A 14,641-nucleotide genomic window follows, 5' to 3' on the forward strand; every position below is an offset into this window, starting at 1 on the left:
CAACGGCAGTGTCCTACCCGGGAATCGAACCTGTGACCTTTATGTTATAAGACCAGCTTCTGACCCACTAAACCCACCGCAGCTGTGGTCCTGGAGAGCCACAGGGCCCACAGATTCTGTTCGCGTCTCTAACTCCACCTCAAACGCCGATTCGTACCCAAGAAAGCAGGTGAGGTGTGATACCTGCGTAGCCAGCTGCTTTAACCAGCCAAATAAGAGCTGAATGAGAACAGAAACCAGCGGCCCTGCAGCTCTCCTGGACCAGGGTTCCAGCTGAGCTCCGTGCCCGGGGGCAGTATGCGCGGCGTCCAGCAGGGGGCGCTGTACCTGCTGACCCAGGCATTCGTGATGCCGTGCACGGCGAACAGCGTGAACTGCAGGTGCTCCGTGGTGCCCGAGGCCTCCCTGCTAGCGCCGCCCTCGCCTGGCTCCCGCTCGGCATGCTGGGTAGTGACGGGGCAGAAGGTGCGCAGGAAGAGCTTCACCAGCTGGTACAGCGCGGAGGTGAGCTCAGATAGGGCGTCCTCCACAGGGCTGGGGTTACCTGGGGTCATTCACACATCATATACATCCCATTAATTACATCACATTACATTCAACAAATCATATACATCCCATTCACTTCACATCATACACATCCCATCACATTATTTACATCACACCACATTCATCGCATTGTTATCAGATCCTAAGCAGACACCGTTATCCAGAATTTCCCAAATTGAATTGAACTGAATTAATGAGTTGAATTAAACAGTGTCTTTAATTTCTTGCACATAAAACAGGAATAATGAACACTCATCACAAGTGAGTTTCATCACATTTTCAAAAGACACGTCCATTGGAGTGTTTTGGCTTTTGACTGTAGCTTGCAAAGCTAAGAGCACAGAGCTGATTATCTGGTGAGCCAAAAAAAAAAATCTTTGCCTTAAGCAACTTCTGTTGTGATGACTCCCTCCCTCAAAGCACTGCAACGTAAAACATTTTTCAGAATAAAAGCGTGAGTGCTTACCATTTGTTGAAGCACCGGAGGATTGTGAGGAAACCTGAGAGAGAGAGAGAGAGAGAGAGGAAAGCTCCCTGTCATTAGCATGTATAATAAAAGGGCGAAGAGTTCTCACTGATCCTCAGGATTACCCACCCCCCCTCTCCCCAGCCAAGCTAGCTTTGTCACTCAGATCACGGACTTGTGCTCTCTTCTTGATTGTTACTTTGGCCAAGACAGACTGGATACTGAATTGGAGGGCGTGCCTGCGTGTCATTGTGTACAAACGGAAGCCACAGACAATGGATCCACTGCCCTGTGTGTGATTATTACTTGAGTGAAATGTGCCTGAAGTACTGCCTGAAACTCACGGACAGGACCTGTGTGGCTGTACAGGTAAGCCGGGTAAACCAGGTAAGCCCTGCTCAGACTCACCTGCGGGGGCGTGGCTGTACAGGTAAGCCCTGCTCAGACTCACCTGCGGGGGCGTGGCTGTACAGGTAAGTCCTGCTCAGACTCACCTGTGGGGGCGTGGCTGTACAGGTAAGCCCTGCTCAGACTCACCTGCGGGGGCGTGGCTGTACAGGTAAGCCCTGCTCAGACTCACCTGCGGGGGCGCGGTTCGCGGGACGCTGGCGGCGTGTTTGACCCTCTTCACCGCCTGGGTGATGGCGGGCGTCTCCACCTCATCCAGCAGGCTGCACAGGCTCTTTGCGGCGTGGATCACGCGATCCACCGTGCGATACTGCGTGTCCTGCAGGGGGCGCTCACCGTCACTCACCCATGACCCACACATCAGCACTTTCATTACTGAGGCAATGCCAGGAGGTCTCAGGGACAGAAAAGTTATTAAATATACTGAACTGCATTTCCTTTACCATATAAAACACAGGTGTATTAAATTTGTTTTCTGAGGGATCATTACTCAATGTCCATTTAAAAGCAGGGAAGTAGAATTCCTCCATCTCATCATGACAGATCTACTGACGGTAAGCATTTGCCTACTTTAGAGCTCTTCAAAATATGAAACAGATTTGGGTTTTGGCCTGGGTGGGGCTGGATGATTTTTAAGGCAAAATATGTCAAAGCACTTGTGAGAAAGAGCCACTGGGTCAAGCTGCAAATTAATTCCTGAATGATTCTTTCATTTCATTTAAACCATACAGCCTATTGGGAAGGCTTTCAATCTGAAGATTACCAAAACAGAAAAAAGCGAGCATATAAAAAACTGTCAGGCCACAAAACATGTAGATTTTGTTGGTTAGGGTGGTTCTGGAAAATTAGAACAAGTAATGTTATCCTCCTGTTGTCCACAATCCAAATGACAAATATCAGGATTTACTTGGATGAAAAACCCAAGTTTTTTGGCCCAAGAGACGGTCTACAGTACGTTTTGCTCGGTCACCACGGAAACCACCCCATGCTGTAAAAACCCACCTCGTTCTGCAGGCAGGCGTTGACCTGCTTGTGGTAGCCCTCCAGCAGGCTGACCAGGCCCTGCCTGCGAAACACAGCACAGAAACAGGAACAGGAAGTCAGACCCCTGAATCCCCCTGCAGTCCGAGAACACTGCACCTGTGCTGTGACTGACCGGGCGGGGACCCTACCTGGTCACGGTCTCTTTGAAAGGCCTCTCCACCTGGTCCAGGTGCTTCTCCAGGTCGATAGGGGAGGAGTCATCCTCAGCCTACGTGAGGGTATGGAAAAAAGACAGAACGCCTCAAACACTAGCGGTTACAGGGAGCATGCTCAGTGGAGGATGGGGAAGGAGGATAAGGAGGAGGAGGATGGAGATGAGGAAGGATGATGAGGAAGGAGAATGAGGAGAAGGAGGATGAGGAGAATGAGGAAGGAGGATGAGGCAAGAGAAGGAAAGAGGATGAGGAAGGAGGAGGATGAAGGAGGAGGAGGAGCAGCAGCTAGAGGAAGATGATAAGCAGCAAGGCGAAGAAAAGGAAAAGGAGGAGCAGGAGGAACTCACCGTGCGTGCCAGGTCCTTGCGGATCGCGCTCCTGCTCAGGAGCTGCAGCTTGATCTCCGTCTCCCACTTCCTGCAGTTCTGCACGTGCTCATGACAGCCCAGGCTGTGCTGACTGAGAGGAGAACCACATTCATGAAAACACCCTGATCCATACAGGTACACAGAGTCATACAGGCACATACCCCACACCCCAGACATACAGGTACACCCCACACCCCAGACATACAGGTACACCCCACACCCCAGTCATACAGGCACACCCCAGCCCAGTCATACAGGTACACCCCAGCCCAGTCATACAGGTACACCTGACCTCAGTCATACAGGTACACCCCAGCCCAATCATACAGGTAAACCTGACCCCAGTCATACAGGTACACCCCACCCCAATCATACAGGTACACCTGACCCCAGTTATACAGGTAAACCTGACACCAGTCACACAGGTACACCCCACCCTAGTCATACAGGTATACCCCACCGCAGTCATACAGGTAAAACCCCAGCCCAGTCATACAGGTACACCCCACCCTAGTCATACAGGTATACCCCACCGCAGTCATACAGGTAAAACCCCAGCCCAGTCATACAGGTACACCCCACCCTAGTCATACAGGTAAACCTGACCCCAGTCATACAGGTACACCCTAGCCCAGTCATACAGGTGCACCCCATTCCAGTCATACAGGTACACCTGACCCCAGTCATACTGGTATACCCCACACCCCAGTCATACAGGTAAACCTGACCCCAGTCATACAGGTAAACCTGACACCAGTCATACAGGTATACCCCACCCCAGTCATACAGGTAAACCTGACCCCAGTCATACAGGTACACCCCACCCCAGTCATACAGGTGCACCCCATTCCAGTCATACAGGTACTGTTTCACAGGCCACATGTCCAGTGTGCAGTATGACTGAGCCAACAGGACTGAGGAGCAGCCTGAGAAAGGCTACAGTGCGAGCGAGGCCCATGTAAAGGGCTGTAGCGCATCCAGCGAGAGATTAAATAAGGTCTATGAGTGAAGGCAGACAGGCTCAGAGTGCTGTGAGCTGAAATCGTTCTGTGTGCCTCCCTGTATATTTGTTTTCTAAAACAAAAACATGGGAAACTATGTACTGGGTGGAGGGGTGAGGGTGTCAGTTTCCAGAAATTCCCAGAACTCCTTGCAAAGCGAGGTTAAACAATGAATACACACGCACGCGCAAGCACACACACACACACACACACACACACACACACACACACACACACACACACACACTCTCTCACACACACACACACACACACAGAACTGTATTACAGCAGGACAGAAGCATCCACACAAAGTGAGCAGGACCGCTCGGCAAGGAAGGAGAGGAGTCACAGAAGAGCTGCTTCACCAATCACATCGTCTTTCCAAACACTTATTGGTTTGGCTAATATAACTGCTGAAAGACAAAAGGAAACTCTCTCCCAACACGTCCCTCCACATCCCTCCTTCTGCCTTGCCCAGGTCTCCGGAATGTGTCTGTAGATGCAGTGCATTGTGGGCAGTGTGCAGTTTTTCCATGTATGTGTACTCGCTGTTCCTTTTACATTTATTGCATGAGAGGAAGCTGAAGATGTACTTCCAGGTAACAGTAAGGTCATATCCTATTGGCTCTCTACTCCCCACTCCCCAGAGGTCATGGGGGGTTATGCCTGTGGATAATTGGGGTTTGGTTCTGGGTTTTGGGGGCCGGGGGGTTCTGTCGCTCGGTGGGAAGGAGCATCGACTTACTTCTGGAGCACTTCCTCCTGGCCGCAGACCTTCAGGACGTAGCCGCCGATGTCCACCTGACTGAGATCGTCATGAACCCAGCACAAGGCCTGCATGATCAGCAGCTCCACTGGGGAGCTCACTGCGAGGGGGGGGGGGGGAGCAAGGGGAGCGAGGGGGGAAGCGAGAGGGTGGAGGGGGGGAGGGGGGAGAAGGAGAGATTACATTCTTTCCATCTTTCCTTTTCGTGTAGGAATGTCCTTTTTTTCTGACACAAAAGCAAACAACTTGTAAGCGGTCTGTTTCGTCCACCAGTGCCAGTGCAGGGTCTGCCCCTCCAGTCCGTATTGAATACCGACACACAACGCAGACCAGCCTTCGAAACAGCAGATGTTACCCCACCCAGTCCTGGAATGGGCCTCGTGGCTGGGGCTGGGGGGCCAGGATGTACAGTTTTTGGGCTGTTCCATTCAGTGTGATTAAACATCCCTCATGCACGCCGCCCCCCCCCACCCTCTTCTGTAGGGTGCTGAAATAGAGGTGTTTGCGAAGCTGCAGCAAAGGTCTGTTAGCATCAGAGGGGCTTTTTTTCCCATGTATATTAATGTTTTTCCCCCCTCACTGCTGTGACCCAAAGCACACATGCACTGCTTGGCAGCCAGCAGGAGCCTGAACCTGGGGGTTTACAGTTCAGTATGAAGAATGAAGAAACATAGGCAATTTTCCAAGGTGGGGTACGTTACTGTGGAAACAACACCATGCCTAAACTAGCCCCAGAGTGACATGCCTGAGGCTGGACGCCCAATCAGCCATCAGATAAGATTGGAGCGCACCACCAACCCCCCCCCCCCACCCCACCCCCCCCTGCCCCCCGGGACAGAGCGGTTTAGGACGCTCTGGAAGGACGGAAAACTCCGGAAACAAAGAGGAGCTTTATCCAGCCTCTACTGGTGGACAGGAGAGAAAGAGATGGAAAGAGAGAGAGAGAGAGAAAACAGAGAGAACAGATAGAACAGAGAGAAAGAGGTCGGCCAGCGATCTGAAGGAGGGAGTCACCGTCTGACCAAACTCGACCCCCCCCCCTCCCATCATAAACTCAGGCCAGCTGTCAAAATCCCATTCTATGCATTTTTCAAGTGAGGGCATTCCAAGATTTAATACCTCAACGTATGCGGTTAAACCTTTGGCTGGGCTTAAACAAACGAACAGTAAATCTTTTCCCAAAACCGAAGCCAAATCCGGGCAGCAGACTAATTTCTTAAAGAAAAGGGAATCATCTACGTAACGATGAGGACGAACGACGCAACTGCGAAGGGCAGCTCAGCTCGCCTCCCGTCAAACTCCCAGAAGGACCCCCTCCTGTTCCTTAGATTAAAGCTGATGATGTAAGCAGGGGTAGAAGCCCCCTCCCCCCATCACTCTGGGGGGGCGGGGGTAGAACACGGCATAACAGCAGAATACTGTGGGGGGGGGGTTCAGATAGATCTCCCAATCTAAGCATGACAAACTGGGTCACTGCACAAGGGTGATGTGGGGGGGGCAGGAGGGGGGGGGTAAATCCTGTGTTCTTTAAGGTCTGCAGGCCCGGTTTTGAAAGGCCAGGGGAGACGCACATACCAGCGTAATCAGGCTGGAGGCAGCGGGGGCCGGCCCCACTTCCTGCCAGAGGAACAGGAAGCAGCGCGCTTACGTCCCAGCCTGGCCGCGGCCCAAAATCCGCTCCTTCTGAGGGGGGCGCGGAGTGGAGTGGGCCCATGGGGTCCCAGACACGCGAGCGAGGGGCCCCCCCTCGGCCTGAAACCTGCGCGAGGGGGGGGGTTGGGGGGATGGGGGTGGACTCCGTCCACGTGCCGGGCACGCGGGACGCAGCATGCTTCCCAAAAATGCGCAAACCCTTCCAGAAGCTCCTGACCCACGCTCACATCTGCCTTGTGGCCGGCCTGCTGCGCTGCTCTGCAATGCCTTCAACGGACCCTCAGACCCGACGCAGCAGCCAGGCCTCTCCACTCTGCAGCCTCGGGCGCCTGGCTCCTCCCTCCACCTGCCCACAATGCATTCTGCAACCCCCCCCCCCCCCCCCCCCCCCCCCCCCAGCCCCTCACCTACCCACCCACCCAGTGGTGGAATGAGCTTCCAGTTGCAGCTGGAACAGCAGAAGCCCTGCCCACCTTCCCAAACAGACAGAAATCTCACCTCTTCAGACAGACTGTTACGTCCCCAGCCTCTGCTTGCCTGGGTAGTGTAGCTGGAGGCAATACCTAATTGCTCGATTGCCTCCACCTGCCTGCGGCCCAATATAAGCCCTGCAGTATGAGGCTGGGGAGATTCTTCTTTGGGGTTTCTTTTGTGTGGTTTGCGTTTGGTACGTTTTTGTGAAGACTCTTCTATTTTGTGAACTTTGTGGGTTTTTGTTTGTTTTAGTTTGTGTTTTAGATTGATACATGTCTGAGTTTGTGTTTTTAGATCAGTTTCTGTCTGTTTTTGGTGATTTGGACTTTGTTTGTTGCGGCCCTTCGAGCCGGCCGTAACACAGACCCAAGGCTCCTCTGAGCCCCTTTAGCTACCCTCTTTCTCTTTGATTAATAATATCATAGGTGGGGCTGAAGCAAGATAGATCAGCTGTGCAGGGGTATTTACTTTTGTTTACAATACTAATTGTTGACTAATTGACAAGAGTGCCTGCTGAGTAATTCTAATGTAATGTGAGAGGCGGGGTCTTATCGTCACAGGTAAGAGGGGGTCTTATCGTCACAGGTAAGAGGGGGTCTTATCGTCACAGGTAAGAGGGGGTCTTATCGTCACAGGTAAGAGGGGGTCTTGCTGTCGCAGGTGAGAGGGGGGTCTTAATGTCATAGGTAAGGGGAGGGGAGGGGAGGGGAGGGGGGGGGGGTCTTACCGTCGCAGGTGAAAGTGACGGGCTCCTGGGATTCGGAGATCTCGATGGACACCTTCACCCCCCCAGCGCTGTCGCTGTGCGCCCCCCTCTGAGAGAGGACGGGGCTCAGGATGAACCCTGGGTTGGTCGCCGGGTCATCATGGGGAAACCGGGACCTCAGACTGAAACAGATAAAATCAAACATTTTTCACCGATAATGACATTTTTAAAAGATTTCTCCCCCTTTTTACCTAATTTAGAATGCCCAATCACATTTATCAGCACCCAAAATGCAGACAGTGTGTGCTCTCCTCCAAAGCATGTGACGTTAGCCGCTGCTTCCTATCCCAGCGCAGTTCACACAGACAGGAGTCAGAGGAAGACTCTTCATGTGCAGCTCAACAGGCCGACCTGCAGGCTCCCAGCCGCCCAGTGACTGGACAGGAGGAGACGTTTTAAAGACCCTGTGCACGTTGTGCTCTGACCGGATACTGCCCTGTGTTTACACAGCACAGAGAACCTGTGCAGCTGTGACCTGAGCACAGTCAAACTGCACTATGACAACCAGGGTGGGGTCAGAGGTCACAGGGCTGAGCACCAGTCCTTCCCACAGGAAGGGGAAACTGCTATGGGCTATGACATCACTGACCTGGGGGGTGGGAGAGTGGGCGTGGTTCTGTGTGAACGTACACTGCCACGGGTCTCAACTCACCTTGCGACTTCTTCACAGAAGGCGACGGTCTCCTGGTTTTGAGTGTCCCCACCCTGCACGACGGCCCGCACAGATCCAGCCTGCACACTTCCCTCATCACACTGGAGAACGGGGGGGTCAGGGGTCAGAGGTCAAACACATATGTGTATGTAGCACACAGGGACACAATAACACTCCAACAGGAACAGGTCATTCATCTCAGCCATCTACGTCCAAACTGCCTGACACCTGCAAGGTCAATAACACCTGTCTGTCTTTAAAAAGGACACACAGAGATGCCACAGGAGGGATGTGCTTCATGGGTGACAGGGGTAGGGACCAGGAACACAGAACACAGAATTCTGGGAATGGTTTTTCACCAGGAGGAAAAGCTACTCCAAAAAAACAGGAAGTGAAAGCAGCTGTGACATTTTCCCCTCAGGACAGAGAGTTCTTAATCCTGCCGCAGAACCTGATGACATCACAGCGATGATTTCCAGTAATACATCTGGGCAGCTCCTAGCAGTGGGGGGGAAGGAGGAGGCAGTGGGGGTGGGGGGGTGTTAACAGAACACTTGTAACTTCAAAAAGTGTATGTTATAAAGATACAAGATACCCTGTTAATTCCAGCTTCAAAATGTAAAAAAGTAAATTAAAGAACAATATATTGGTCACACAAAATGTTTGTTACCCAAAAAACAGTTGAAATTCGAATTAAAACCCACGGAATTCCCGAGTGACATCACAGCCACAATCGCGGCAAAACCTCAGCCTCCCGGCCCAGAAACACTGCTGAATTATGAACAACAGCCTTGTGGGTATTTTTAGACGGGGCTTTGGCTGCTGGACGGCTAATTAATTAAGGACAGCTTTTCCTCCCAGGCTCCATTTCGATAAGGGGCCCACCTGACGTGCGCTCCGCGGCGGCGCGGCTCGAACGCAGCACAGCCGATAACGCCCCTCAGCGCTGCGTCCCGCATCAGGAGCGGCGAGCCTCCCATCGCGGGGCCGCTACGAGGCCACCGCGCGTTTACGGAAAACAGAAACTCCGCGCGTGACGTAGACCTGCACGCCGCCCGGGTGTTAAGTGAGTTAAGGCATTTCACACGTCTGCCTGACACAGGGTCTACAGAGGAGAAAAGGATGGGCAACATACGTCACTGTGGCTCAGGAACAGTCCTGCATGTAGTATGTTAGCGTTGGAGTAAAGGGACTGTGTGTCCCCCTCTGAGACAGTATAGTGTAATCTGCTAATGTGCTAAATGAATAAATGCAAATGTAACAGGTAAGGAGCTGGTCTTGTAACCTAAAGGTCACAGGTTCGATTCCCAGGTAGGAGACTGTCGTTGTACCGTTGAGCAAGGTGCTTAACCTGCATTGCTTCAGTATATATCCAGCTGTATAAATGGGTGCAATGTGTAAGTTGTGTAAGTTGCTCTGGATAAGTGTGTCTGCTAAATGCCTGTAATGTAACGTAATGTAATGAACCTCAGCCTGGAAAAATACAGACGATATCCTCCTGAGACTTGGCTCAGTATTTAAAATTTTTAATTTAACACAGGCATCTTGGATGACAACCACGCATGTCAAAAGTGCTACTTAAGAAATATTATTCATTTTATTTTTATTGAATGGCCCTTGGAGTGTAGGTTTCAGCATAGCAGGATATATGCTTCTTGAGATTAAGCGACTCGTGTTCCCCGCAGGGGACATAAATGAAGGGCTCAGGTCTTAGGAGGATAAAGCAGCCAAATTCCCACAAAGGCAACGGCTTCACCAAGCTGCAGATCCATAACCATAGAACAGACACACAGACAGAGAGACAGACGGAGAGACAGAGAGACAGAGACATAGAGACACAGACATACAGACAGAGAGACAGACAGACAGACCGACACACAGACAGAGAGACAGACAGACCGACACACAGACAGAGAGACAGAGAGGCAGACAGAGATAGAGACACAGACACACAGACAGACAGACAGACAGAGAGACACACAGACAGACAGAGAGACAGATACACACACACAGACAGACAGACAGAGAGACACACAGACAGACAGAGAGACAGATAGACACACAGACAGACAGACAGACAGACAGAGAGACACACAGACAGAGAGACACAGACACAGACACACAGACAGACAGAGAGACACACAGACAGACAGACACACAGACACACAGAGAGACACACAGACAGACAGACAGAGAGACACACAGACAGACAGAGAGGCAGACAGACAGACAGACAGACAGACAGAGAGACACACAGAGACACAGACACACAGAGAGACACACAGACAGACAGACAGAGAGTCAGACAGACAGACAGATGGACAGACGGAATCTGAGAGGGACAGCTCGCGTTACCGCCGCCCCCAGCATCGCGTGGTGCAGGTACAGCGTGTCGCCGAAAACAAGACGAGCGCCCGGCCCGTGTCCCCCTCTCTGAGCTCAGGGTTTAACGGAGCCGACGGGCAGGTGGAGGTGTCCGGTGTCCCGACAGGCAGGGGGCCATACCGCACTCGACACGGGACAGCCGAATTTTCCACCCTCGCCCATCTCACCATCTCCTCTGACGCGTGCGGCGCGTCCATGGCAACGCAGGCCTGCCCTCGTCTACTCTTACGGCTCATTGGATGAGACCTGGCGGAGCGCCAACTCCGCGACGGGCATGCATGGACACCCCCAACACTCCAGTCCCCCCGCCCCCCCACCCCCCCAAAAAAAGGTGTCCCTCGATGTACGACCCCAAGCACACTGCTTTTGTTTATTTTCACCCTAACTGACCTCCCTAAATCACACCAGACCCAGGAACAAACTACAAGCCAACAATTCAAAGACTACAAGAAAAAACAATCATTTCTAACATTTTTTGGGATGAATGTCACCCCCCCCCCCCCCCCCCGTACACGGACAGGAAATAACTGAGCGCAGCGCGTTCTCCGGTTACGGTTAGAAGAGGCCATGTAACAGAAAGTGTGCTTTCTGGGAAGAAGGCGGGACCTAGCTGAACTGGATATGACCTCATGAACAGCTCCTCGCTAGAAAGCGCTTTGTTTGAGGGGTGGGAAGAGGAAAGTCGATCGCACCCAAGCAGTGAAGCACTACACATGACTGAACACCCTACACTACTGCACACCTCACACTACTGAACACCTCATATTACTGAACACTCTACATTACTGTACACTTCACACTACTGCACACCTCATATTACTGAACACTCTACATTACTGCACACCTCATATGACTGAACACTCTACATTACTGTACACTTCACACTACTGAACACCTTATATTACTGAACAATCTACATTACTGTACACCTCATATCACTGAACACTACATTACTGCACACCCCATATGACTGAACACTCTACATTACTGCACACCTCATATTACTGAACACTACATTACTGCACACCTCACATTATTTTTTCCTTTGGAAAATTGAGTATATTTTAAAATGCATTGAAATAAATACTAGCATTCTACTACAATAGGCCAAATATGTATAAATATATAAATAAGATACTATAAGTGAATATATTGCAATATGTTACATTGATGTGAAATACATCTTTCAAAAATCCCCAAATGTGCAATATATTGCAGTATATCCAATTTCCTCGTTTAGCAATTAGTTATTTAAGAGCAGAGACAGTACCTGGCTGCTCTGGTCGGGCTGGGACGATGTTGGGTGGATGTTGAGGGAGTGGCTCCGGGTCAAGCCCACACCCCTGGGGGCCCTCCTGGGCCGTGACGGGACGGGGCGCTGGAGCCTCGCCGGAGGGGTGGGGCTGCTGGCTCCGCCCCCTCCCCCGTCCCCTTCGTCCAGCAGCACAGCATCCCAGGGGTCCCCCGCTGGCCCCGCCTCCTCAGGCTCAGGGGGCGGGGCCTCTTCAGCGTCCGCCTTCCCCGTGCTGAGGGGGTCCAGGTCCAGCCACTCGATCCTGCTGGCAGCGGGCGGAGCAGCGGGGTTGGTCGGGGGCGGGGCAAGGGGCGGGGCCAGAGGCGGGGTCAGCCGTTCCCGGTCGCCCCCGGAGGGCCTCCCGTCTTTCAGGAACTTCGACGTGCTGGCGATCTGGTCGAAGAGCTTAGCCAACTCCGGGGAAACGGCGGGGGCGGGACTCTGCAAGGGGGCAAAGGTCACGAAGGCGGGGCTTGTCGGGAGGCTGAGGAAGAAGGCGTGCTCGGAGGAGGCGGCCCCGAAGGGCGGGGCGGGAGCGGGGAAGCCGCTTTGGAAGGGGGGCGGTTTGGGGAAGACCGTGCAGGGGAAGACGGGGCCCCGCGGATGGGAGGGGGTCCAGGCCCCCCACTGGTGAGGGGCGGGGTGGAAGGCCTGGGACCCCGGGTAGGAGGCGCTGAGGCTGCAGCCCAGCAGGGCCGAGGGCCGGGAGGCGCAGCCGCTCCCCGCCGAGTCCTGCAGCAGGAGGCGCTCCAGCTCCTCGCTGCTCAGCTTCTCCTCGCCCCCGCCCCCGCCCCCGCCCCCGTCCCCGCCCCCGCCCCCGTCCCCGTCCCCGTCCGCCCCCCTCCTCTCGCCCTCCGACTCGGCGAACACGATGAGGTCGGCCTCCGGCTGGCGGCCCGACCGCGAGGCCACGCCCTGCAGCTCCCGGGCCAGGAGGCGCGCCGCGGTCGCCGAGGGCGACGTCGCGGGGAGCGAGTGCCTCTTCCTCCGCTGGTGTCTGGCCAGAGCCTCGGCCTCCATCCGCAGCGCCTCCTCTTTACCCACAATCCCCTCGGGCCCGTCCGCCGCCCCCAGGGAGGGGGACCGGTCCTGCTTATAGCCACTGGATATCTGGGCCATGGTGTCAGCTGGCTGGTGCCATGTAACCGGGGCGACGGCTGATCCTGTGCGTCCGAAGGTCGGCTCGTCAGTTGAGAGGGATCAGGCGTCTGTCGGGGAGCAGCAAACAGGCTGGGTGAACTCTCCGTCGCCAGAATTTAACTGTCTGAGGCCACAACGCTCTTCTATAGAGGTTGCAACCTTTTCAAACACTACTTCCACACTGCTGAGTCAACAGGAAATTTTTTTTCCACCTTATTGGAAATGAATGTATTTCAGGGGTATTGGAGGGGAAAGGAAGGGAGAGATGGGGAGAGACAGAGACAGAGAGAGAGAGAGAGAGAGAGAGAGAGAGAGAGAGAGAGAGAGAGAGAGAGAGAGAGAGAGAGAGAGAGAGAGAGAGAGAGAGAGACAGAGAGAGAGAGAGAGAGAGAGAGACAGAGAGAGAGACAGTGAGAGAGAGAGAGACAGCACAAACACAAACTCAGTGCCCTCCGCTGTGTCACTTGATTCCCTGTGCAGACTGAACCATGAAGGCCCTGCGGGCACAGCCAGCCACAGCTCGGACACAGCTCGGACACATCAGAGCCGGCTTGCTGACACAGAGACAGCCTGGGCCGACAGACCGGCAGCCAGCGACGAAAATCCAAACCGATTTCAGCTGGACGACCTCGGAAATCACCGGCGTGCCATCGGCCTGCCGACCCGGCTCCGTGTGAGCGGGACACAGCCGGGCCTCGCCAAACCCACGGCAACAAAAAAAACCACGTTTCAGGACAAACCCTGGCAACGGCAGGAATCCTCACACGACTGTCAAATTCTCTCTAAAAAAAAAAATAAAATAAAATAAATATTAAAAAGTTCTTGTGCAGAGGAAGGGGCGATAATTCTTCAGATTTTCGGCTCGGTTTCTGTAACGGTGAGAACCGAAATCAGATTCCGTCTCATAATTATGCCTAATTATGTGTGGAACTGGAGCCAGCACCCAGGACTGGGGATTTAACAGATACCTTTCACCGCAACCTGACGCGTTCACCTGGAGCGGGCAACAATATATTCATGCAAATCACCGTAACTGAAACCGGTTCTGTTCAGCTCCTAAAAAAATAAAAAATAAAAAAAAAGCCTACTCAGACTGATATCCCTGCGCTTTCCGCATTCACAGGAGCCCCGGGGGGCTCTGACTCAAAGACACACACACAATTAGGAGGAGACGGGAAAATGGGGCCGAACCGAAGTTTTAGTCTGTACCGTCCGGACAAAAAAAGAAAAGGAGACTAGAAAATGTGGGTTAGGCAACACAATGGGAAAAAAAAAAACATCTGTGAGTCACTGGGGAAAACTTAAGACATCTTTCTTAGCCTTGTGGCAAAACAAGACAGTGGTTTTTTTTGTAATGGTGCTGAAGGGGGTGGGCAGTGGATAAACAGGCTGACCTAAAAATGTGCAATCAGTTAACTTTCTTCCAGGGATGATTATGAGCAAAATATGCCTGGAATTTTGTTGTTTCAAGAAAAAGAAAAAAAGCCTTTTTTTTTTTTTTTTTTTTTTTTTTTTTTTGCTGG

At 52.8% G+C, this 14,641-nt stretch overlaps 1 protein-coding gene across 2 annotated transcripts in view; it reads right to left on the reverse strand.

The window, feature by feature from the left end:
* The window catches only part of LOC118215214 (phosphatidylinositol 4-phosphate 3-kinase C2 domain-containing subunit alpha-like), a 41,691-nt gene that overhangs the window by 16,070 nt on the left and 10,980 nt on the right, over positions 1-14,641 (reverse strand). For both annotated transcript variants that reach the window (XM_035395735.1, XM_035395734.1), the window contains exons 2-11: positions 11,955-13,186; positions 8,300-8,400; positions 7,609-7,769; positions 4,734-4,854; positions 2,967-3,078; positions 2,593-2,672; positions 2,423-2,486; positions 1,593-1,739; positions 1,013-1,046; positions 328-544 (exon numbers count right to left, since the gene is read on the reverse strand). In XM_035395735.1, the coding sequence (XP_035251626.1) occupies positions 328-544; positions 1,013-1,046; positions 1,593-1,739; positions 2,423-2,486; positions 2,593-2,672; positions 2,967-3,078; positions 4,734-4,854; positions 7,609-7,769; positions 8,300-8,400; positions 11,955-13,097 (2,180 nt within the window). In that variant the 5' untranslated portion in view covers positions 13,098-13,186. The remainder of the gene's footprint in view (positions 1-327; positions 545-1,012; positions 1,047-1,592; positions 1,740-2,422; positions 2,487-2,592; positions 2,673-2,966; positions 3,079-4,733; positions 4,855-7,608; positions 7,770-8,299; positions 8,401-11,954; positions 13,187-14,641) is intronic.

This window comes from Anguilla anguilla, chromosome 16 (assembly GCF_013347855.1).
Source record: "Anguilla anguilla isolate fAngAng1 chromosome 16, fAngAng1.pri, whole genome shotgun sequence".
In the NCBI taxonomy this organism is placed as follows: Eukaryota; Metazoa; Chordata; class Actinopteri; order Anguilliformes; family Anguillidae; genus Anguilla; species Anguilla anguilla.